The sequence below is a fragment of the Notechis scutatus genome, chromosome 4, assembly GCF_049901735.1.
Source record: "Notechis scutatus isolate UNSWTSFEM ecotype Mainland chromosome 4, rNotScu1.2, whole genome shotgun sequence".
Lineage (NCBI taxonomy): Eukaryota > Metazoa > Chordata > Lepidosauria > Squamata > Elapidae > Notechis > Notechis scutatus.
This window is the reverse complement of record NC_142012.1, coordinates 152,519,323-152,544,364: the sequence shown is the minus strand read 5'-3', so window position 1 is coordinate 152,544,364 and position 25,042 is coordinate 152,519,323. Positions and strand designations below refer to the sequence as shown.

At 38.1% G+C, this 25,042-nt stretch overlaps 1 protein-coding gene across 7 annotated transcripts in view; it reads left to right on the top strand.

Moving 5' to 3' along the window:
• TNIK (TRAF2 and NCK interacting kinase) overlaps positions 1–25,042 on the top strand; it is a 341,628-nt gene that overhangs the window by 56,764 nt on the left and 259,822 nt on the right. For all 7 annotated transcript variants that reach the window (XM_087965315.1, XM_087965313.1, XM_087965318.1 and 4 more), the window contains exon 2: positions 11,714–11,779. In XM_087965315.1, the coding sequence (XP_087821441.1) occupies positions 11,714–11,779 (66 nt within the window). The remainder of the gene's footprint in view (positions 1–11,713; positions 11,780–25,042) is intronic.

The following is a 25,042-nucleotide window of genomic DNA, read 5'->3' as shown; positions in this document are numbered from 1 at the left end:
GAGAGAACGTTCTTAGTTTCTCCAGCCTGACGTCTTCACTTAACATACCACAGTAATCTACTGTTCATTGTGCAGATATGGTGGTGATTCTGGTCATATGGCATTAGCAGCTGTAAGTAAGTAGCCGTGGGGATTTACAAAAGAACCAAAGAGTATTGAGTTTGAACAGTGGTGCTTGTGTGCTTAAATGAGCAAATGTGCTTTATATTAGCATCTGGTATTAAGAGGCTTCCTTGTAAGATTTCAGCAAATAAGGGAAATAAGTTGATGCCTAGGTTGATTCAATCCAGATATTTGTAGCTTGAAAATCTTGACTATATAGCTTTGCACATTGCTGAAAGACAATCAGTTGTGGTTTAATCAATAAGGTACGATGAAAAAACATATGAGTACCATGTTGCTTTTTTTGCTTTCTGTCCCAGAGGTGCTTTTTCAAGAGGCAATTGGACTGTTTTTCTTTAAAGAAGTTTTGCTTCTCATCCAAGAAGCTTCTTCAGCTCTGACTGGATGGAGGGGAATATGCAAGTCAGAGCTGAAGAAGCTTCTTGGATGAGAAGCAAAACCTCTTCAAAGAAAAACCAGAAAGTCCAGTTGCCTCTTGAAAAAGCATCTTTGGGACAACTGTGACCTGGATAATTGGGAATCTCCATAGACATCTTTTGCTTTCTGTTATTCCTCAACTTATGACCACAGTAGGAACCAGAAAAGTCATTGTTAAGCACTGTGGTTGTTAAGTGAGGCATCATGTGATCCATCCTAGTTTTATAACCTTTTTGTTGTGGTTGTTAAGCAAGTCACCATAGTTATGTCATGTGACTGCAACTTGTGACCTTCCCTGATGGCTTCCCCATTGACTTTGCTTGCTGGGAACATCGCACGTGGTGATCACATGATCGTATAATTTCTCTTATAAATTTATTACAGGTAGTCTTGGACTTATAACCATTCATTTAGTGCCGATGTTGATGACAGTACTGAAAAAAGTGATTTTATAAGGGAAGCTTCACAGAAAAATGAAACTAGGGTAAGATTAATCTGAATTTGATGTAGTGGAGTTGAGTGGATTTATTTCGGCACATTTTGTGCTATGAAATTAGTAGCAAGGTAATTGTTAAGTTTTCTGTTTGGGAATGTGTGTGTGTGTGTGTGTGTGTGTGTTTTTGGTGGGGGCCAAGGGCCACACTCAACATTCTTGAGCTTGAGATAGGATTAAAGTCTGGGAAACAGAAAGCTAGATTTGAATAGAATGTTTGCAGGGTGGCTGATCTTTGATGATTTTGGAAAAGATTTGCAGAAATGGAGCCAGTTAGGGTTTTGTGGTTTCCACAGTTGAAAAAGCCACACATACATAGAACTTAATAATTGGACAAGCAAACTTTTTAATTGGTTTTAGCTACTTCTTCTTTTGGGGCAAAATATAAACAATCTGAGTGCAGTGTGACTTTGAGAGATGGTGATAGATGAAGTATCATGAGAATATCAAATGTTATAAAAAATCATTCTACAATGTTGGATTGAAATGCTGGAGATAAATGAACTTTTCCAGCATCTGTTAAATGGACATCTGTTATTTTATTAGAAAAATGGATGTTGCCAGATAATTAATGAAAGCTAATAAGATAGTATTGCTTGATTTTCTTTTAAATCTACTAAAGAAAAAAATTGGCAAAAGCATGGATTAAATTCTTTATTTAACCCATTTGTGTGATATGTTTAGACCTGAGAGAAGACAAAGAATAATTTATTCCCAGTGGAAACTGGGAATGGAGGAAGGATGTGGAGGAAAAATATTCTGCCCTGAAGACATAAAAATGGCAGAAAGACACATAAGACACCCGAGGAGAGTTACATATGATACAGAGTTTTTCAGAATTTTTTGTTTCATTGTGCAATGCGCTATTTTTCAGCCTTGGTAACTTTAAGATGTGTGGACTGCCAGACCAGTTGGGGAATTCTGCCAAGTTTGATAAACAATGGTTTAGGGCTATATTTGGCGGTCTTTTTTTAAGAAGCCAGATTATATATTAGGGTTACTTCAGGGTGTCAGAGTATTTGCAGCATGACTACTATTGTGAGACAATAGTAAAGAGCAAAGCACAGCACATGGAGGCTTTGTCTTTTAATAGTGGTTTATATACAAGCCTACTATATACATGCATGTGTTATACCAGGCAATCAATCAATCTTGAACTCTACACGGAGAACTACAATGCAGATAGAACATGAGGAGAGAGAGACTCCCTCACATGGCCTCCCTTATATAGACAGCTTCTTAAAATGGCAGTACCCTGCTGACTCATCCTCAGTTCATCTTGGCTTACAGCCTTACAGCAGCTAATCAGCTATTAAATCTTCATTACCTTAACACTCCTCCCATTTAAAGCTTGCATCCTAGTAAACTGTATAATCAGTTATAGCCGTCATGACTCACATGGGACACTGTAACAGAAAAGTTTGGGGCCTGAATGGAGACCTGAGGTTAAATTTTATTCACCTTTGGGGTCAATATATAGTGTTTGCCATTGGTATAACTCTATGAGATCCAGAATTCAATCCAGAGACAATGCTGATACTCATTTGAGATGGTACTTTTTGTTGATAGAGAAACCTCTGCTGTAAATGCAGAGCATTTGGAGATCAATCCTTGAGAATTTATTACAGGTAATCTTTGTTTTATGACCAGTCACTTAGCAAGCATTCAAAGTTACGGAGGACTTTCCCCCCCACAAAGGTATTTTGGCAACCAGCTCACTTTTAAGGCTGGTTGTAGCCTTTCACAGTCATGTGATTGAGAATTATTATGTTTTTTGCCAGTTTTGGGCCTTTTCAGCCAGTTTCTGCAAAAATAATAATAATAATAATTACATTGATTAGCTTTACAACTGTATTTGTTTTAAGCCATATTTGCTTTATAACTGCCATGTTCACCCTTCAAGTGCCACATTCACTTAATGACCCCAGAGAATAAGTCATAAAATTGGGTTAGCTTCATGGATGCCTTGACTTAATATTGTCATGACTTACTACGGAAATTCCACACTCCGTTACAATCATAAGTCAAAGACTACTGTGTCTTCCAGCTTCCAGCTTCAATATCTGGAAAAACATCTGGCCATTGACTATGTGAGTATATCATAGAGGTAGACCAGGGGTGTCAAACTCAAGGCCATTGGGCCAAATCTGGGTTAGGATGTGGTCAGATTCAGCCTGCAGAGCCGTCCTGGAAAATTTAAGGGACTGGCTCAGTTCACTTCGGCCCAGTCTACCAACATTGCTTCGGCACAGTGTACCCAATGCAAAGAGGAAACATGCCAGCAGTTTGGGGGAGTGGCGTCAAGGTGGCCATGCCACCCAGTCGGCCACACCCACCCAGCTCCCCAAGGTCAACCACAGCCCTGATGTGGCCCTCAATGAAATTGAGTTTAAGACCCCTGTGGTAGACCAAAGGCTTAGTCTTTACACTTTCATGAACTGGGTCCTTCTTTGTCTCACAAATTGCTTTGTTTGCTTGTCTGACACTATTGCATATTATTTGTAAGCCATCTAGACTAGCCCTACGGCAAGATAGGCGGCAAATAAATTTAACAAATAAATAAATCATATATATATATATATATATATATATATATATATATATATATATATATATATATATATATGTATGTATATATGTGTATATATATATATATATATATATATATATATATATATAATATATTGCTTTTTCGATATTTCCCACGTCATTAAAGTTGTGCTTATAATGACGTGGGAAAATACCCAACAAAGCCGAATACCATACATGTAAGTACCCATGAAAACTTAAGAAAACAAATATATATATATATATATATATATATATATATATATATATATATATATATAAACCAGAAAACATATATATATATGTACACACACACACACACACACACACACACACACACACACACCTGCAGAGTAGCGCTGCAATATATTGTTGCTATTGAGTTTGATTGAAATATGCGGGCATTTAGAGTGATTAACAAGAATAAAGTATAGAACAAATTAATACTAATAAAGAAATAATATAAAGAAATACATATAAATGAAAAATCCACTTTACATTTCTACTTGTAACAAAAAAGCTGTAGATAGGTAATGCAACACAGTCACATAAGTAAGAAAAGTCCCTTTAGTACCTCCAACTTTGCCCCCAATGTCCAGTTACCTTTGGCTGGAGAAAAACTCTGCCAAGAACAGTCTTTAAGTGGAGGAAATTCTATCCGAAAACAAAGTACATATAAACTGTAAATAAAAATCCACACAAACCATGCTGTAGCAATTAACTGGAAGGGCAGGATAAGGAATTGCAGACTTCAAAGGCCAACAAAACACAATGTTGGGAAGATGCTAGGAACTCAGATAAGCCACGACAAACAAAGATAACTCATGGTTTGCTTCCAGCAGCTTTGCTATGTGTAGCTTGCCTTTTTAAACACTGTGTTCCCAGCTGCAGCTAATGAAGGGAATTAGGGCCCTTTCCTCCCCCGTAAGCCATGCAAGTCACGTTGCTCCCTTATCCATTCCTCCCTGCGTGTCCTAGGATGAAGATGGGGTGGGCCTGGATCTTCCTCTGAATTCCCTCTGCCTTGCTATACCTCTCCCCTGCTCTGCCCAACCGGGCTGTGCCCTTCCCCAGTTTCTTTCACAGCCACCGGAGCCACACTCCCATTCCCTGTCAGCTTCTCGGCCTCCTCTTGGAATCAGATTCCAACAGGGGCATGACAGGTAAGGTGACAGAACTTTAAATGTGCAATGAATCAGAAAGCCCTTTAGAAGAATACAGATAGTCCTGACTTGAGCCCAAAATTTTTGTTAGTAAGTGAGACATTCGTTAACTCAATTGTGTCCCATTTTATGACCTTTCTTGCCATAATTGTTAAGCTAATCACTTAAATTAGTAACACGGTTGTTAAGTGAATCTGGCTTCCCCACTGACTTTGCTTGTCAGAAGGTTGCAAAAAGGGATCACATGACCTGGAACACTACAACCGTCATAAATATGAGTCAGTTGCCAAGTGTCTGAGTTTCCATTCCGTGACTGTGGGGATGCTACAACCATTATAAGTGTGAAAAACAGTCATAAGTCCCTTTTTTCAGTGCTATTGTAACTTTGAATGGTCACTAAACAAACTATTGTAAGTCGGGGACGACCTGAATATGAGATGATTTTCTTTAGAGATGAACAGATGATATGGATGTTTACCAAAATGGGAAGAAATAGGTGGATTTAAACATGATATCTAGTGGGTATGTTTGAGAATAAAAATGTTTGATATTATAAATGTGTTCCATTTATTTATGTGCACTTGTGCCATGTTGAGCATATTAATTTATTGGAGTGCATATAGGGGAAGATTGCAGTCTGTTCTTTTTAATTCAATAATAACAATTTTTCATTTGGAGAACACCTGCATTTTTTGGCACTGTATTTTGTTCAGGATTCAGTCTCTTCTCTCTATATAGGAGCCTCTTTGAGTTATTATTTAATGAACCACCGGGTGAACAAATTGGCTTTTTCAAGCCACCTAATGAAATCTTGCTGCATAGTCACAGGAACCCTGTTCTTTAGTTCCACTGTTGAGGCACCTGATGCAGAGGGCAAAACCATTGTAATGGCAGGATGCTTCTGAAAACCTTTCCAGCAAAATTGTATTTAATGCTCAATTCTGAATTATTACAGCATTAAAAGAAAATAGCGTAGCTATAGTGATTCATGAGGGGGTGGGGAAACATTTTTTTTAACTTATACCAGCTGTGCAAAAATACTTCGGGATCCTTGTCAAAAGAGAAAAGTCAACAACGAGGCCAGGCAATTCAATCATGAATCTGTAGCTTAAGTCGTTCTAGAGATGGTGAATGAAGTCCACTAAATGTTACTGATGTCAACTTACATTTAAACATGGAAGGGCTAAAGGGAATGGCTGCTTTCGTCAGCTCTGAAAGTATCAAGATCATTAGTTATGTCATTTGACTTGTGCCATGAGTTGTGCTCAGAGGCTTTGTACACCTAGCAATCATTCATGGACAAAAATATGAGCAAGTGTGACATGCCTGGAGGGGTAGCACATAGATGAAGGTCAAGACTTGTTCTCTGTCATGCCAGAAAAACACAGAATAATGGACAGAAATCTTTTTGTTTATTTATTAACCAAATTTACATAGCCACTCAATTCACCAAAAGCGATTCTGGGGGTGTATAATAATCAGATAACAGCAACAAACAGAATTAGAATTAGAATTCTTTATTGGCCAAGTGACACACAAGGAATTTGTCTCTGGTGCGTAAGCTCTCAGTGTACATACAACAATAGGGGTAGATCATTATCATAATCATTGTAAAAACACATTCATCATAAAACATTAGATACAACACTTAGTGATAGTCATGGATACTAAATAAGCAATCAACATAAATCATATTAGGATACTAAGTAAACAATATAAAACGTAAGATACAAGCATAGATAGATATCAAATAGATATCAAATATAAAAATCTATATTAATGCAGGTCTAACTAGACTGGTGATTGACCCAAAATCACCCAGACAGCTTTCTTGACTAAGGCAGGATTTGAACTCACAGTTTCCTGATTTCTAGGCTACTACTGTAACCACTTAGGCATTGGACATTGCTGTTGATAGAAAGAAAATTGTGGCCTTTACAGCCAACACTTTTGGCCAAACACTTTGGTAAAGTTGAATCACTGGATGTGAACAGTATGAACTTTGAATTATTTCATCCCGTTACGATTTCATTCAAAAGAACCAAGCAGACAACTATAGGTGTTCCTAAATGCACATGGAATGCTAAGTTCAGAGAACAGACATTATTAATTATAGTAGATAAGTTACTATTCATCCTATATGGTTAGACTGGAATACTGTAAATGCTGGAAGTGGTGTTCTTGTCATACTATAAGACAGGGGTAGCAAACTCAAGGCCTGGGGGGATCCGGCCCACAGGGTACTTAGATCTGGCCCATGGGCCTGCCCTGGAAATAGCAAAGGATCAGCTTGTGGTGCCTTTACCAGCAAAAACGGAGCTCGGGAGGGCTGTGTATGGCCCTCCCAACTCTGTTTTCACTGGCAGAGGGTTGCAGGAGGCTGTCGTAGCTGAAAATGGAGCTTGTGAGCCCGTTTTCTCTGGCAGAGCGCTCAGGCCACCACAGGTGTCCCCGACATGGGTGATGTCGAGAGCCATGCCCACCCCAGCCCCCCAAGTTCAAACACAACCCTCAATGAAATCGAGTTTGACACCCCTGCTATAGGAGAATCAAGTAGATAAGCAAATCATCATCGCTGCCCCTTCCTCTTGTTGCTTATCAATATATGAAGGTAAGCATCAGACAAAAACTGAGAATCCTGTGGCAAACGGGGAAGTGTTGGAGATCAAAACAAGCAGAACAGAACAGAACAGAACAACAGGAAGGGACCTTGGTGGTCTTCCAGTCCAACCCCCTGCCTAGGCAGGAAACCATTTCAGACAAATGGTGATCCAATCTCTTCTTAAAAACTTCCAGTGTTGGAGCATTCACAACTTCTGGAGGCAAGTTGTTCCACTGGTTAATTGTTCTAATTGTCAGGAAATGTCTCCTTAGTTCTAGGTTGCTTCTCTCTTTGATTAGTTTCCACCCAGTGCTTCTTGTTCTACCCTCAGGTGCTTTGGAGAATAGCTTGACTCCCTCTTCTTTGTGGCAGCCCTTGAGATATTGGGACACTGCTATCACACCACCCCTAGTCCTTCTTTTCATTTCTTATGCATGTATAGCCCTGGATATAAAAGCCTCGTCTCCATAGTTATTGCAGATGCTTAGGTTATTGTGGTTGACAGTGGAGGTTCAGGAGACGAGAGGTGGATGTCTTGAAAAAACATTCAGAACTGTGCAAGGAAGAGACATTGCAAACCATTTGATGGTGCAGACGCTGTCTCTTCACCTTTTTCATTTCAAATACTGCCTGTTGTGGCTTTTGCTTACGCGGTGCTGTTTCATATTTCACCTCTTGAAGCCTTGTGAAAAAGGAAGAAGTAAATAAAAGTTTTAGGAAGGAAAAGTAACAGAAGGTCCTCCAGTTCGTGTCTGGCACACAAGATTTATTGGAATGGGTAGAGGTGAAAGGAAACACTTGTTAAATGAAAACAATACATTTGTATTAACAGCAAACATCCCAAGATTCATTATCTATAAAAATGATTATGTGTTATCTGGGATTTTACTGTATCTTGCATCAGGTCCCCATTGAAAGTTATCCTGAATAATTTAAAGGTTCCATTAAATGATTTCTTATATTTTGATTCCAAAATGTCAGAAAGTATTTCTTATTTGTTTTCTTCTGTGTCTAATTTTGCTCTTCCGCTCTTCCTAGTCATTCAAGTTTGTAGCGTTAAGCAATTTATATCTGTCATCATTTGAGTTATTCAAAACAACTGGGAACAGATGTAGGAATGTGGCTATCTAGATTGATAAACCATAAAGAGCTCTCACTTTTACTTTGGGGAGGGGGCTAGTTCACTAAAATGAGGAATGCTTCTTCCAATATCTTTTACCTCTCTCTTTATACCCCTTTGAAATATACAATAAGAAGATTATTTCCTTCCGTCTCCTTTAGGGTAGAAGAAAGGATTCTTATCTACATTTTATCAAAGTGTGTGCAAGTATGGATTATAGGTGGAACATAAAAATGCATCTTATGAATGAGTGGAATTAAGGGGTGTGAGAAGAGCATTATCTTTCACAGGGTGGAGGGCAAGCATACCTCTGGGCCCATTATGTTCCATAAAAAAGGACCACCACTGAGAAGTTAGTTTTTCATGGTCCCACCAGATTTTCACCCCTAATCGATGGGAGCTGAAACACGCCTTGCCTTCCCATCTTGGTGGTAGGTTGAATGGATGTAGTAGTATATGAAGCATAAGCTGTTAACATTGCTTTTATACTGGATTGGGGAGAATTTCCAGGTTTCTGAAGAATCCTTGTTCTTTTGTTAAAAATTGGGATGACAGAAGGAGATTCAAGAGCTAGGTTGAAGAAAACCGAGCTTACAATTGGTTTTTCAGATTTGTTAATAAGTAGCATTCTTTTCTAGTTACCATGGCTTTGCTGTGCTAACTTTGAGACAACATAGTTGAGGAAAGAGGAATAGAAGATACTGAGAAGAGATAGTGTGTAATCCAAAATGGTTGCATAAGGCCAGTATCTCTCAACCTTATCAACTTTTACATGAGTGGACTTCAACTCTCAGAATTGGAGTTGGCTTGGTAATTCTGTCAGTTGATGTCCACCCATGTAAAAAGTTGATAAGGTTGAGAAATACTGCATTAATGCAAAAACTGGGGAACCCTAAAAGAGCATATTCTGGTTTCTGTTCCTTGGGATGAAAGTATCCCTAATATGCTCCTGCCAGTAATCTTTTATATATATAAAAGCGAAATACCACTCATGCATCATCACAAAATCTCCAGAACCGTAAAGCCCACAAACCTGAAATTTGGCACATATGTTCCTCTTGGCTTCTAGGTGCTCACTAAGAAAGTATGTTTCGAAATGACCATGAGAGCATTAGTATTCCCTATCTGGAAGGTGCCAATTTGGAGAAGACCTAGACCAGGGGTATCAAACTTGACTTCATTGAGGGCTGCATCAAGATTGTGTATGACCTTGGGGGGCTGGGGTGGGAGTGGCCAGCTCGACATCACAGGGTGCCTGTGCTGGTCCGAGTACTCTGACTCCAAACCTCTGTTTTGGCTGCGATGGCTTCCTGCAACTGTCTGCCAGTAAAAATGGAGCTGGGGAGAGCCACCTGCAGCCCTTGCAAGCTGCATTTTCACTGGGCTAGCAGAGCCGGGAGGGGGCCCCCCCGGTTTCCCCGACAGAAGCACTACGGGTTGGTCCTTCACTGTTTCCAGGGCAGCCACACGGGCCAGATCTAAGCACCCTGTGGGCCAAATCCTGCCCCCGGGCCTTGAGTTTGACACCCCTGACCTCTTTGTCATGGATTTTTTTGCTTTAATGGCTATTAGCAGATGCAGAAGATGGTATAGTCCATTGCTCAAGTCCATACAAGGCATGCACACATGGTTATTTCTGAAAAATGGATGGATCACACCTAAAATGGCCAGGTGTTTTAGTAGAGGTTGGAGGAAAATGGAACTTTTTGAAATTCCATGTGTCTGGAATGGATTGTTTTGCAAATGTTTGTCTTAAGAGATTTGCTATATGTATGAAAATGTCTTCTGTTTTCCCCCAAGGTTAGTTCTCCTTGTTAGCTGTCTGGGTCAACAAAATTGGCTCATTTTGCACTTACAGCTGTAAATTAGACTCCATGCAGAATGACTCCTAGCAACAGCCTCCTGTTGTGATTCTATATTTTGCTATTAAAGCTGTTAGAAATCCTGAATTCTAGTTGCATTTAAGCCAATCCTTTATTCAACCTCGTTTTCAAAAATGTGGAAAAAAGAGGGGGTAGTTGAAATGTTTTTTTCTCATGTTTTTTGTTTTTGTTTTGATTTTTGTTGTCTTTATAATAATGATATTTTCAGTTCAGTCTTCACTTTACTGTAAAGTTTTCTTTTATATATGTTTATGTGTTCCTTTCCTTTTTCTTTGTTTTCACTTTTTGTTTTTGTCGCCTACTTAATTAAACATTGCAATGATCAAAAACTCAGTTGCTTACGGCCAACAATTCTTTCGATTTTGCTTTTAATGATAGACATACTTGAACACATTTATTGGCTGCAGTGGTCTTTTAAAAACAAGTTTTCTACAGTTTGCTGTATGCAGCTGAATACTCTGCAGCTTGACAAATAATAATTGCTTTGTTACTTTTATTTTTTTACCTTGTACTTACTTTCTCTCTCATTCCTTGTCTGAAAATAGGAACTTACTCCTAATGATAGAAAAACAAGCCTTTTAGATTCTAGAAATATTTCACTTCCTTTTCCATTTTCTCTGGTGTACTTTGGTCTTGCTTGTCCTGATAGAAATATCTTTCAGATGGCACTCATAAGATCTTTATGCCAAAGTGTTTCCTATCTTGAGAAATCTTCTTTGCCCTCTAAACTGGTGTGAACTGGTGTGAAAGGGTGCATTTAAGACATTGGTTTGGGTGTTGTTTTTCTCTCTGTGCTAGTGGCTGGCCCTGTCTTCTATTATCAAGGCAATCATACTTTTTCTTGAAGAATTGGCGTATTAAAATCACCTAGGCAACCTGACCAATTTGAGATAAGCAGGGCCAAAATGGATCACCCAACCAATATTCTTGAAATAAACTCCGTTGATTTTTGAACTTTCATTTAGCAATTTCATTTGGAAAACAAATTTGGATTCAGTTGTGAACTTGATCGACTGATGTGTGTGTTTGTGTGAATATTTAGCTTAAATTTTGTGAGAATCATCAATGGCAATTAGGATATTGGACCACATCCCAGTTACATGCCATCCAAAATTTCACATGTACCTTATGTAAAACTATTGGAAAAAAGAATTAACGTATCCTAAAACCATTGAAAATGAAACAGGGCTGCTTTTTTTAAAGCAGTCCCCATTTTAGAAGGCAGCCAAAATAAATCTGAGAAACCCCAGGTGTGAAATAGTGCTCTTATGAAGCATTGTTTGGATTCGGTTAAAATATCTGGTTTGGGCTCTCTTTAATTTTCTCACGTTTTGTTTTTCTCAGGATCCTGCAGGCATCTTTGAACTGGTTGAACTGGTTGGCAATGGGACTTACGGGCAAGTCTACAAGGTAAGATTTATGTAAATTCTGGGAACCCGAGTTTATATGCAAAACATTCCTTTGCTTACCCTTTTTATTATGTTGGGTTCTGAATTATGAAGTTCTTTCCGGTTTCTTCAAGCTTTCTTACCACCATCTGCAACGGTATAAAATGGTGAAAGGGAACACAACAATGTCCTTTGTTCTTTGCATAAGTTAGCAAATAAGGAAACTTGAAGAACATGGGGAAAAAGGGTTCCTAAATTGATGCGATACCCTATGGTTGATTCTTGATAGTGTCAGCATTCCAGCAACACTCCATTCCACCCAATAACTCTGAGAGACAGACATGTCTTAAAGGTTCCTTTTATAATAACTGGCACAATGCTGTGGAATCCCCAAATCTGAAAGTTGTGGGCTTCCTTACAATAAGCAAAACTACAAAATCCACCCCTATACCCACCATCACATCATATGGCCCAATCACCATCCTTCCCCAGTGAAGACTTCCTCTCCGTTATGCGCAACACGACCTGAAAAAGAATGTTATTATGTCTAACTAGATATACTCCAATTTATTCCCCCCACCCCCCACTTTCCCAGGCTGAGATGTGGCAGCGTGGGAGTATCTGATCTCAATATGGCTTCCAAAGCTGATGTTTTAATTTGCTGGATCCCAACAGAGACAGCCCATATGTTTCTGAAAAGAATGAAAGATAAATCAGAAAGACAATCTTCACTAACGTAAAGATGACCTCCTTGGTTCAGAAACTCTCACAGCTTTCCAACTAGTCTGAAGAAACCTGTGGTATGAGTTATCCCTCTTCTAGTCCTTTCACCTCTATCACTTATCAGAAAACAAAGTTTGACTCTTCTGTGGTATGAGGAAAGCAGAACCTCAGGACTATCAGCTTGAGTAGCGTGAAGGTATTATCGTAGCTTTGCCAAAGTGGTAGGCTTGGTTTTAGAATATTCACCTCCATGGCCAGCCTGTTGGGATAATGAGTTTGTAATCCAATACTGATGGAGGGCATTGCATGGCAGAAGTCAGGGTTAACAACTACTCTACATGCCATCCGGTAATTTCAGTTGATAAGATGCTGAGATTGTATTTCACGTCAAATTCATGTCAATTTAATTATGAGTGCAGTTGCAACAGGGAGGATACTTTGATTGGCTTCAAGTGACAGGCTTTGTGAAACTATTAAAAGTTGTTGTTTTTTACTTTAAATTTGAGCATTTACATTGCATGAAATTATTCTTGTATGTGGTTTTGAAATTATTCTCGTATGTGGTCACTCTCTCACAGGTGAAGCATTAGCAAATTTGGAAGTGGTACAACTGAGCCTGCCATGGTTTTTTTTTTTTTTTTGTATTCCTGTATTTAACATGCATAAACATTCACTTTCTTGCTTCCCAAATCAAAGGAAAGGAAAAAAAATAGAATTAGAAATAGGAAGGAAATATTTATTCTAAAATCTGCTTTCTCTATTCTTGTGCTACTGTGTGTGCTCATCTCTTCAATAAGCATGGTCAAAATTTCCTCTGAATCAAGACTGGAACCAAAATTTCTATATGTTTTTGGAAGTGTGAATTTCCAAAATAACACCAAACCTTTGCTAAAATTATAATCTGCCAAAAATGTTTTATTAAAAGTGATTGGCGCAGGAAATATTTATTCTGAGGAGCTCCCCCTGCCCCTTACAGTGCTGACTTTTGAAACTGTTTGTCTTGATGTGCTGAGGCTCAATGCAGAGAGAGGTCTAAATGGTTTCATTCTGTTGACGACATAGCTATGGTGTTAACCTAGTTTTAAGTATCTAGTTAGTACTAATAGCTCCTGATGGAAAATGTGACAACATCCTTTTTGAAAGCTTTAACGTTTCAAGCAAAAAGCACAATAAAAATGTTTCATAATGTTTATAGGGTGATCTTTATATATATATATATATATATATATATATATATATATATATATATATATATATATATATATATATATATATATATATATATATATATATATATATATATATATATATATATTGTTTTCTCAATATATATATATATTTGCCGTTTTACTTCCTGCTGGAGCTTCAACTTATCTAAGTACACTTGAAAAAGTCATTTTAAATATTAGAAGCAATGCATTTATCATTAACAAAAATGTTAAAGGGGTTGTCAAGAAGGAAATATTTGTATTTTCCCAGGTAATCTGTATTTAGGCTTCAACAACCCAGATTAATGGATGTTCAGGCAAAAAAAAAATATATGCTACAGTAATATTAAGGCCTAGCAGCCTGTTTGGATATTGAATTAAATTCAATAGTATTTCTCTGAGTTCTTTTCTGTTTCTGATGCTGTCAGGAGACATTTTGAATTCCTTTCATTTATTTGGTTATTTATTAAATTGATACAGCTGCTTATCTCACTACCATGACTTATAAGGTTGATAAGGTTACAAATTCCCAAAACAGTACAGAAACAGCTAAAAAAAATCCACAGAAATCATTAAAGAATAAAACTGTTTAAATCCATTAAAGCACAATCTGCTGGGCTCTCTGCCCCCCCAGATATCTACAAGAGGGGTTGTGAATTGAGCATTCTATTTGAATTGAGCATTCTACTCCCCTCTCCTCTGTCCTATCCTAACCCAATCCTAACCCAATCCTAATCCAATCCTAATCCAATCCTATTCATGGTGCAAACTTTTTGAGCAACCATCAACTTTGAGAGGAAAGAAAAAGGAAAGTCAAAACCTGCAAAAATTAGTGGGCCACTTTTCTTTTCAAAATTACCCCTCAAAGGGTATGGTTTTACCTTCCCAAAAGCAAAGGAGGAACTGGTTGATTCTGGCTAATTTGTACGTAATCTCTCTGCTTGTAAAATCAGTTACTATTTTAGCCTACCCATGGTTTTTTAGTTTTCCCACCAACATCTTGGATATAATAGAGTTGAATCTGGAGTTTAGTTTACCAGTCCATTACATGTCGCTTTGTGAGTGAGATGGGCAATAATTAAATTTTATATATAAATAGCAATAGCACTTAGACTTTATACCGCTTTGCAGTGCTTTACAGCCCTCTCTAAGTGGTTTACAGAGTCAGCCTATTGCCTGCAACAATCTGGCTCTTCATTTTACTAACCTTGAAAGGATGGAAGGCTGAGTCAACCTTGAGTCTGGTGAGATTTGAACTGCTGAATTGCAGTCAGCCGGCAGTCAGCAGAAGTAGACTGTAGAGAACTGCACTCTGACCACTGAGCCACCAAGGCTCATAAATAAATTGTTTTTTCCATTGCTGTTTTGTTAATAGATAGGGGCAAGAATATATAGAGTTGTTAATAGATAGAGGCAAGAATATACAGGAAAACTTACAACCATTCATTTAGTGACCATTTGAAGTTATAATGGCAATGAAAAGGAAGACTTACGACTATTTTTCGCACTCATGACTATTGCAGCATCCCCATATTCCCGTGATTGAAATTTGGATGCTTGGCAACTGGCTCATATTTATGATGGTTGCAATGTCCTGAGGTCTTGTGAACATCCTTTGTGACCTTCTGAAAGGCAAAGCCAATGGGGAAGCCAAATTCACTTAATTATTATGTTACTAATTTAACAACTGCAGTGATTCACTTAACAACTGTCAAGAAAGTTCGTTAAATGGGGCAAAACTCACTTAACAACTCTGTTGCTTAGCTATGGAAATTTTGGGTTTAGTTATGGTCCTAAGTTAATGACTACCTCTAGGGAATGTAAAATTAATGTGGAGGGAGTATAGGAAACAGAAAGCTGGGTTACCATTAATGCAAGGAAGATGTAAGAAGACAGGATGTCAGATAGGAATTTAAGGAGAATGTAAGGGCTCAGAGAGGGGGGACATGGTGGCTCAGTGGCTAAGACGTTGAGCTTGTCAATTGGAAAAGTCGGCAGTTTGATGGTTCGAATCCCTAGCGCTGGATAACGGAGTGAGCTCCCGTTACTTGTCTCAGCTTCTGCCAACCTAGCAGTTCGAAAGCATGTAAAAATGCAAGTAGAAAAAGAGGGACCACTTTGGTGGGAAGTTAACAGTGTCCCATGCACCTTCGGTGTTTAGTCATGCTGACCACATGACCACGGAGATGTCGTCGGACAGTGCTGGCTCTTCAACTTTGTAATGGAGATGAGCACCGCCCCCTAGAGCGGGGAACAACTAGCACATATCTGCGAGGGGAACCTTTACCTTTAGCTTTTTAAGCACTCAGAATCAGATTAGAGACCATCAGCTTCTTTGTCATGGTACTATTCATGAGCTACAATAAAGATTTAGTCCATGCTCTGTTACATTACGTATAGCCAAGTCATTACTGCGAAGGGAAGCCTGACCTGGTTCCTGGTAAGTGAGTCATCTTCAAAAATGGATATGTAATGTAACATTTTGCTGGTGTTCAATATCTGAAAAAGGAAGGGAGAAGGCCTGTGGTAGAGTCACAGGGTTATGTCCCAATACTTCCTTTTTGCTATTTAAAGATTATGGATTCCCCTATTGCTAAAATAATAACCATTGCTTAAAAAGTAGGAGGTCTAGGTCGGTGTTTCTCAATGTGAACAAGTTTAAGATGTGCAGACTTCATCTACCAGAAGAAAGTTGAGAGACCTTGAACTAGGCCAAGAAGGATTGATTACCTGAAAACTAGGATCTATGATTAAGAAAGAATGTGAAATACTACAAACTACAGTGATTCACTTAACTTCCATGGCAAGGAAGGTCATAAAATGGGGCAAAACTCCCTTAACAATGTCTCCCTTGGCGCCAGAAATTTGGCGTTCCATTGTGGTCGTAAGTCGAGGAATACCTGTAGTTGTTGTAGCTGTGCTAAGCCATGAGTTGGTGAGTCAGTGCCCAGCTCAATGCATTCTGTGATTCTGGCTCAAGAACGAATTGTTCATAAATAGTAGAAACATCTCCTACTCTGCAGTATGTTTGACACAGGTGTATATTCTTGGCTCCCTATATAATGCAGCTTAATTTGAATGTGTTTTTATTTGAATGGGAGCACATAGGTCATGTTGTATCTCTTTCATGTGAATCTGCTGGGTTTTTATAATTTGACAATAACAAACAGGCTGTGGTGAATCTCTTTTAAGTTCTTGTCATGTTAATTTTCTAGCTTAAATTAATGCTGCTGTGGTGGTGGTGATGGTGGAGAGGGTAAAACACAAGGCTGGATTTGTTCATTGTTCGCTGCAAAAGACTTTTCACTTGCAATGGATGTTTGCATTCATATGCACGCGTTAAAGACCCACCAAACCACTGTGCCTTCTTTGAAAAATTCTGGCGTGAGTGAACCAGATCTGACCTTTTTTTTTTTTTTTTTTTTGGTGCTGCTAAAGAATCTTTTAGGGTACAAAATGTATTAATTGTAGCTAGATATGCTACAGCTAGTAATTTCTGCTTTTCTTTGTGGCAAGTGGGAGGAATTATTTAGCTTTAAAGATGGTTAGCTCAGGGCGTGCATCTGTGTTCTTTGTTTCCTCTTCCTCTGTTTTAAAAAAAATATGCCTTCTCATCTCAAGTCTTATCAGATAACGGGGCGGTCTCCTAAGGAAAGCCTAAGCAGTTACTCAAAGCTTCTCTGTCTATTTTTATTGCTGTTTTGCAATAAAGGATACTGTGGTTGGTTTTGAAATCTCTCTCTCTGTTTGTCTACCACCTGCTTGGATCTAATCTTTATCCCCTTTATTCTAATCAGTGCCATTATTTTGTACACCTATTGAGTGTTCAGTAGGCTTTTCTGGATAAAGGGGGACAGGAAAGCGAGTGTCATGCAGAGAAACTCAATGTCTCCCCCCCCTCTCTCTGATTCAATTTGATGAAAGAGAGAATTTATTTTTAAAATGTTCAGCGAGGAAAGGGTGTTGAGGGAAAATTTCATGCAAGGAGTGAAAAGATAGCCCAAAGAGTTATGTGTGTATGTCACACACACACACACACACACACACACAGAGAGAGAGAGAGAGAGAGAGAGAGAGAGAGATGGTGGGGGGAGAGAGAGACAGAGACAGAGAGAGAGAGAGAGACTGGGAGAGAGACACACACACACAGAGAGAGACAGGGAGACACAGAGAGAGAGAGAGACAGGGAGACACAGAGAGAGAAAGAGACAGGGAGAGAGACATAGAGAGAGACAGGGAGAGAGACAGAGAGACAGGGAGAGAGACAGACTGACCTGCCTTGTGTTTCATTGTACAGTCACAAATGTAATGGTTAACAGTATTCCTGGCTTCTTCCTTCCGTTAAACCTCAAAGATAATGTGAGAAAATGCAAACAAAATCAAATATTTAAACTAGATGCTGGGTGTTGAGAAAGCCATACAAAGGAAAGAATGCATTAAGATAAGAGTGGCAATAAAAGAAAATATATATGCAGCACAGGTTGAACTGTAGAGTTTTCTGGAGCTATGTTGTTGAAGAAGGATCCAACCTAGAAGTAAGGAGAAATGTTCTAACAATGAGAACAATTAATTGATGGAAAAGTTTGCTTCCTGGAATTATGGATGCTCAATCACTGGAGGCTTTCAAAGATAGACGGGACAACAACTTGACCGGGATAGTTATAAGATCTCTTGTCTTGAACAGGAGGTTGGACTAGACAACCTCTGAGGTCCCTTCCAGCCCTAGGAGTCTGTGTTCTGTGTTTGTTTTCAGACTTTTCATTCCCTGACTAAATATTGTCATCAGGGCTTGTGAGTGTGGGGTTTGCTCCCTTGTTTATATTACAACAGTTCATTTGGTGACCTTTCAAAGTTACAATTTGAACTTACACTGGAAAAAAAGTGACATGATCATTTTTCACAGTTATGACCGTTTTAGCATCCCCATGGTCATGTGATCAAAATTAAGATGCTTGGCAACTGACTCCCCACTAACCATTGCTTGGAAAAAATCTGGGATCCTCACAGAATTTATTGAAAGATGGGCAGTCATATAAATGTTTTGGATAAATGGATGGATGGAGATATCTATCTATATCTATATCTATATCATCTATATATCTATATCTATATCTATATCTATATCTATATCATCTATATCTATATCATCTATATCTATATATCTATATCTATATCTATATCTATATATCTATACCTATATATCTATATCTATACATCTATATCTATATCTATCTCTATCTATCTATCTATCTATCTATCTATCTATCTATCTATCTATCTATCTAGGGTGGGGGAGAGGGAGAGGGAGGAAGGAAGAGGACATATATTAACAAAGGACAGGACATTGCATGCCACTCACAAATTCAGATGGTAATTGCTTGTATGAATCAATGAATCATCAGTACTAATATTAACCAGATTGCTTCAGTACCAATCAACCCTAATTAGATTGCATCAATACTCCATGTCTCAAATACCATATTCTTCATTCATAGAACCGATACTTAGGGCAAACAAATTGAGCAGTACACCAGCACTTATGAATTCATTTTTATATGGGCCTATTTTTTTCAGTGCAGAAAGTTTTGCTTCTTAAGAAGTCCTTGTACACTTCAGAAGGTGATTCTGAAGGAGGGGAATAGTCCCATGCAAATTGTCAAAACTGCATTAGTGAGACTTGGAGGAGGCCAATGAGCTAATGCCAAAACAAAGATGGTGCTAATTGTTTGAACCCTTTTGCTGCTTTCATTATCTATCTGGAGGAACGTTAGTGAATAGTTTAATTAATCATAGGCTCTGCAGTTGAGTGGGATAAATAGGTACAGCAAGCACAAATAAGTATTTCCTGGTGAAGTGTTGTTGAAAAGGCTTCAAGTTCTGCATCAATTCTCAAGTTCCCCAAATGTACTGTTTTGATCTCTCACGTGTGCTTTGTGTGTGAGGTATACATTCTGTTCTTCTGTCACTTAGATTATTTTTTTTCATTATTAGATAGAGAGGAAATGAGGAGACTGAACAAGGATTCCAGCATCTGCAAAAACCCTTGTTCAAAACAGATTTCCCTATCTTTTTCACAGGATCAAAGAAATGTTATAATGTTAAAAATAGGGGTGGAAAAATGGGGAAAGAAAGAGAAGATGAAAACAGCCTACTTTCCCAGTGGCTTTTTTCATCCTGTTCTTAAAATAGCACAGTCTCCATAGTAGTGGAATAATATCACAGGACAATGATAAACAGTGATAATTGCATCATTTTCTGGCCATTTCATTGAAAAGATGCTGGATAGCACTATATTTTTTTAGTTTTTTTTTAAAAAGTCAAATAGTAGGAGAAGTAACTGATAAATGGGCTTTTCATAGAAGAGAATATTTGTTGCTCAGGGTTGAAATGAGAGGTCCTCAGTGCTCTCTGAGCTTGATTGTTTTCTTGCAGAAGTTTCATTACCAAACTAGTTAACATCATCAGTGCTACTAGTGAGTGGGGTTTGCTTTCATTTTATATACTCACGGCTTGCCATATTGATTTTGGTGGTTCCTTGATTAGGCTGTTGTTGTCTGAGTTGGTAGTTCTGTGATTGGAGTACTGTTTGCTTCCAGATTGATCTATTATTGATCTAATGTTAATCTTGGTGTAAACCACTACTCATCTGGTGTCTTTGTCTTTTGTTTCCTTTTTGGCTTTTTGATGTCCCTTTTGAGTGGTATGTAAATGTTTGTCAATTTGTGCTTCTTGATGGCCAATTTGTCTGAGTGCCAGGTTTCTAAGAATTTGGCTTGGTCCATGAAACGATGGTTAAATTACACATGGACAGACTTAACCATAGTTTCAATTGGGAAACTCTGAGAATCCTAGCTCAAATCAAGTTCAAAAATGCTAGAGATTCCTAGAAGCCTATCATTTCAGTAGTTTACAAATCAAACCAGATATATTTTTAGAAATGTATTAAACCAAACCTTTCCAATAGGCTAATGAAATATGATTATCTTAGTGATAGATGGCGAAGATGGGCTGCTTTTGGATTGGCTTCTATTGCAGTATTTCTTAACCTCAGCAAGTTTAAGATGAGTGGACTTCAGTTCCCAGAATTCCCAAGTCAGCATGGCTGACTAAGGGAATTCTGAGAGTTATTAAAGTCCACTCATCTTAAAATTGCTGGGAAACACTGGTGTATTTTGTATATCATGGTTTCACAACCATGGCAATTTTCAGCTGTCTGGACTTCAATTCCCAGAATTCCCCAGCCAGCATGTCCATACATCTGAAAGCTGCCAAGGATAAGAAACACTTGTCTCTATAAACTGTAGTATATGATGTGACAATTGTGGCTCTGCTATGATGTTGGTTACTTATCAAACCATTGTTTTGATAGGTTTTTTCAAAGGCAGTGAGGATGTTCTAATGTCATTCAGAAAAAAATGGAACTAAATGCAATATAAAGCACATGAAGACGATGTGTTTATGATAGTTTCTATAATGTATATCATTGCTACTTTTACAAGACCAACCGTGACCTAAAGGATCCCTATCTTCAAAAGGGGAAACCCCAGCCTAGTTGAAAATTATAGACCAATCTCCTTATGCTGCATCACCTGTAAAGTCATGGAATCAATTATTAACCAATCCACTATCCTCCACTTAGAGACAAACATTACCTACTCTCAAAAAAACAATTTGGTTTCAGGAAAAAACTATCATGTAATCTGCAACTCTTACACTGTGAAAACATATGGACTACACAACTTGATCAGGGCAAAGCAATAGACGCAATCTACATAGACTTCTGTAAAGCCTTTGATTCAGTGGTACATGACAAACTACTCCTAAAATTAAAATCTTATGGTATCTCTGGACGACTGTATAACTGGATAGAAGCATTCCTGTCAAACAGACAACAAATGGTCAAAATTGGGAACGTCCTATCAAATTCTGTACCTGTCAACAGTGGTTTTCCCCAAGGCATTGTTCTAGGAACAACTCTCTTCATTCTCTACATAAATGACCTCTGTGAGGTCATTAAGAGCAACTGCGTTCTCTTCGCTGCTGATGTAAAACTATTCAACACCACCGACAATACTGCTACCCTTCAAAAAGACCTTGACTGTGTATCAGAATGGTCAAACAAATGGCAACTTCAAATCTCAACAAATAAATTTTCCATCTTACATATTGGCAAAAATAATAATAATCATAAAATAAAATACAAGCTGAATAGTCAAGACCTTGTTGATGATTCAAACTCTGTCAAGGACCTTGGAGTACTCATCTTTAATGACCTAAGTTCTAGAGCCCACTGTAACTACATATACAAAAAGGCATTCAGAGTTTTTCTCCGGTAATATCACACTACTAACTAGAGCATACAAAACATTTGCTAGACCAATACTTGAATACAGCTCATCAGTCTGGAACCCACATTACATATATGATATTAATACAGTTGAGAGAGTCCAGAAATATTTCACAAGAAGAGTTCTCCACTCCTCTACTCGTTGCAGAATACCTTATGCCACCAGACTTGAAATTCTAGACCTAGAAAACCTAGAACTACGCCGCCTTTGGTCTGATCTAACTATAGTATATAAAATTATATATTGCAATGTCCTACCTGTAAATGAATACTTCAGCTTCAACCATAACAACACAAGAGCACACAATAGATACAAACTCAAGTTTAACTGCACCAAACTTGATTGCAGGAAATATGACTTCACCAACAGAGTGGTCAATGTCTGGAATACTTTACCTGATTCTGTGGTTTCTTCCCCAAACCCCAAAAAACTTTAACCTTAGACTGTCTACTATTGACCTCACCCCTTTCCTAAGAGGTCTGTAGGGGGCATGCATAAGCACACCAATGTGCCTACCATCCCTGTCCTATTGTTTCTTTTTATTTTTCTTATATGTATCCATTTCATGTACTCATAACTATGTCTATACTTATACCTGTAATCTTATAATCGCTTGACAAAATAAATAAATAAATAAATAAATAAATAAATAAATAAATAAATAAATAACTATCCCTCATACAAAAGATCATTAAAGATATATCTTGTTTCCTCAAGATTTGAATTGACATAATCTTTGAATTGCAGCTCATCACAAAGCCAAATAAATACAGCTACAAATATATTTATAAACACTCACCCCTTAATTGTACAAGTTAAATTATGGTGCCCTGACATTTAATGACTTGTTTCACTCACAACACTATTAACTTGACATTTGAACTCAGATTGTAGGTTTAGATCAGGGGTCTTTAAACTTGACTGCTTTAAGACTTGTGGACTTCCAACTCCTAGAATTCCTCCTCCAATCATGTTAGCTGAGGAATTATGGGAGTTGAAGTCCACAAGTCTTAAACTTGCCAAGTTTGAAGACCCTTAGTTTAGATCCTAAAACGGAATCATGATTTGTTTTACATTTAATTTATTGGCAAAATCTTCATGTAGAGCCAGGAAACTTGCGAAACAAGCTTGTACTTTCATCTGCTACAACTTACCCCATTTTTGAACTCCAAGGGGCATAGTATGTGTGTATGTGTATGGAATTGAGGAGTGGTAGTGATCATATAATGAAAGCCTTTCCCCAACCCTTGTGTGGTTTGGATCAGATCTTTGTGTTTTCCCCTCCCTGACTAATTAATTAAATAATTAAAGAAAATGAAAACAAATCCAAACAAGCATGACGTGTTGTTTGGCCAAAGGGAGCTAAGCAAACCTTCTGCAAAGGTAGCAGAAATCCAGTAATATGGAAGACAGCTCACAAATATAAACACTGCATTGTACTGTAATTTGTGTTACAGATTATAAGGTGGTATTGTGGTGGAAACATGCTTATGGCGTGAAATGTTCCTCTCTTCCCTGCTACAAATAAACCTGTTTTTAAAAGCATATTTTCCGGGATATTTTGCCTTCATGGTGTGATACATATTTAAAAGACTGAGCTTGCTTGTTAGGAGGTAGGAAATAATAATAATAATAATAATAATAATAATAATAATAATAATAATAATAATAATAATAATAATAATAATAATAATAATAATAATAATAATAATAGTAGTAGTAGTAGGGGGAGGAGGAGGAGGAGGAGGAGGAGGAGGAGGAGGAGGAGAAGAAGAAGAAGGAGGAGGAGGAAGAGGAGGAAGAGGAAGAAGAGGAAGAGGAAGAAGAAGAAGAAGAAGAAGAAGAAGAAGAAGAAGAAGAAGAAGAAGAAGAAGAAGAAGAAGAAGAAGAAGAAGAAGAAGTCCCCCAAATGTTGAGTTCTTAGGCAGCTAAATCTTCCCTGAGAGAACTCTTCAAATGGATGTTTCAAGATGGAAAGTGTCTTGTTACCGGAGCAACTGGTACATCTTGTGCTGCTTGGTTTATGCAGAAGATACAGCTGAACTCTAGAAAGATTAAAAGGGGAGGGCGAGAGAGAGAAAGACACACAACGTAGAAGTCAACCCACACACTCCTCCGCATCAAGATGTCATGATAACACTTGTGTTTGGGGAACAGTTTGAGTCAAAGGTAGATCACCCTTCTCTTCTCTGAAGCAGGATGAGTTCTTGATGAAATGATAAGGGGGGTTAATATTACTTCTTTTCTTTTTAAACTGTTTTTAGTGTATTCCCCCTTTCTGTTCTGAATACTTAGAGTTGGGTTTTGTCCCACCCCTTCCCCATATGGATATGATTCTACCAACTTTCACAATCCAGTTGGCAACCTATGTGTTCTTGTTTGCTTTTTGTCTCTTGCTGGCCCTAAAGTGAGCTATGTGGACAGCTCGGTCTTAACTCCTTCTTGAAAAGCCAGTCCTCTTGAAAATGCTTTATACTGCACTTCTTTGCAACTGTGCTGATGTAAACTCCCATGAACTGTAGTCCGTGGTTTCCCAACCTTGGCAACTTTAAACTGCATGGACTTCAACTCCCAGAATTCCCCAGCCAGCATGTGGTAATAGAACAGAACCAGCAACCATCTAGGTACAGTAGAACTTCTGGTCACAAATGCTTCTGACCATGACCAAATTGGGTTCCGACCCAAAAAATTCACAATATTTTTTTTCATGGCCAATTTCCCCATCCACGCCACTTTTTTGTAAGCGCCAAATTTCCAAAATTAGGTTTAGGTCATGACCAAATCAGGTTACGACCAAAGTTATGGAATGAATTGTGGTCGTGACCAGAGGTTCTACTGTATCAGGTAAAATAGCAGAATACAAGTTGAAAGGGACTTTGGAGGTTTTCTAGTCCAACCACCTGCTCAAGCAGAAAACCCAATAGAGGATGTTATTTTTCTCTGCCTTATCAAGGAATTGGATAAATAGGACATTATTAAGTTGAGGTGCCAGTCTATTGAATGAAC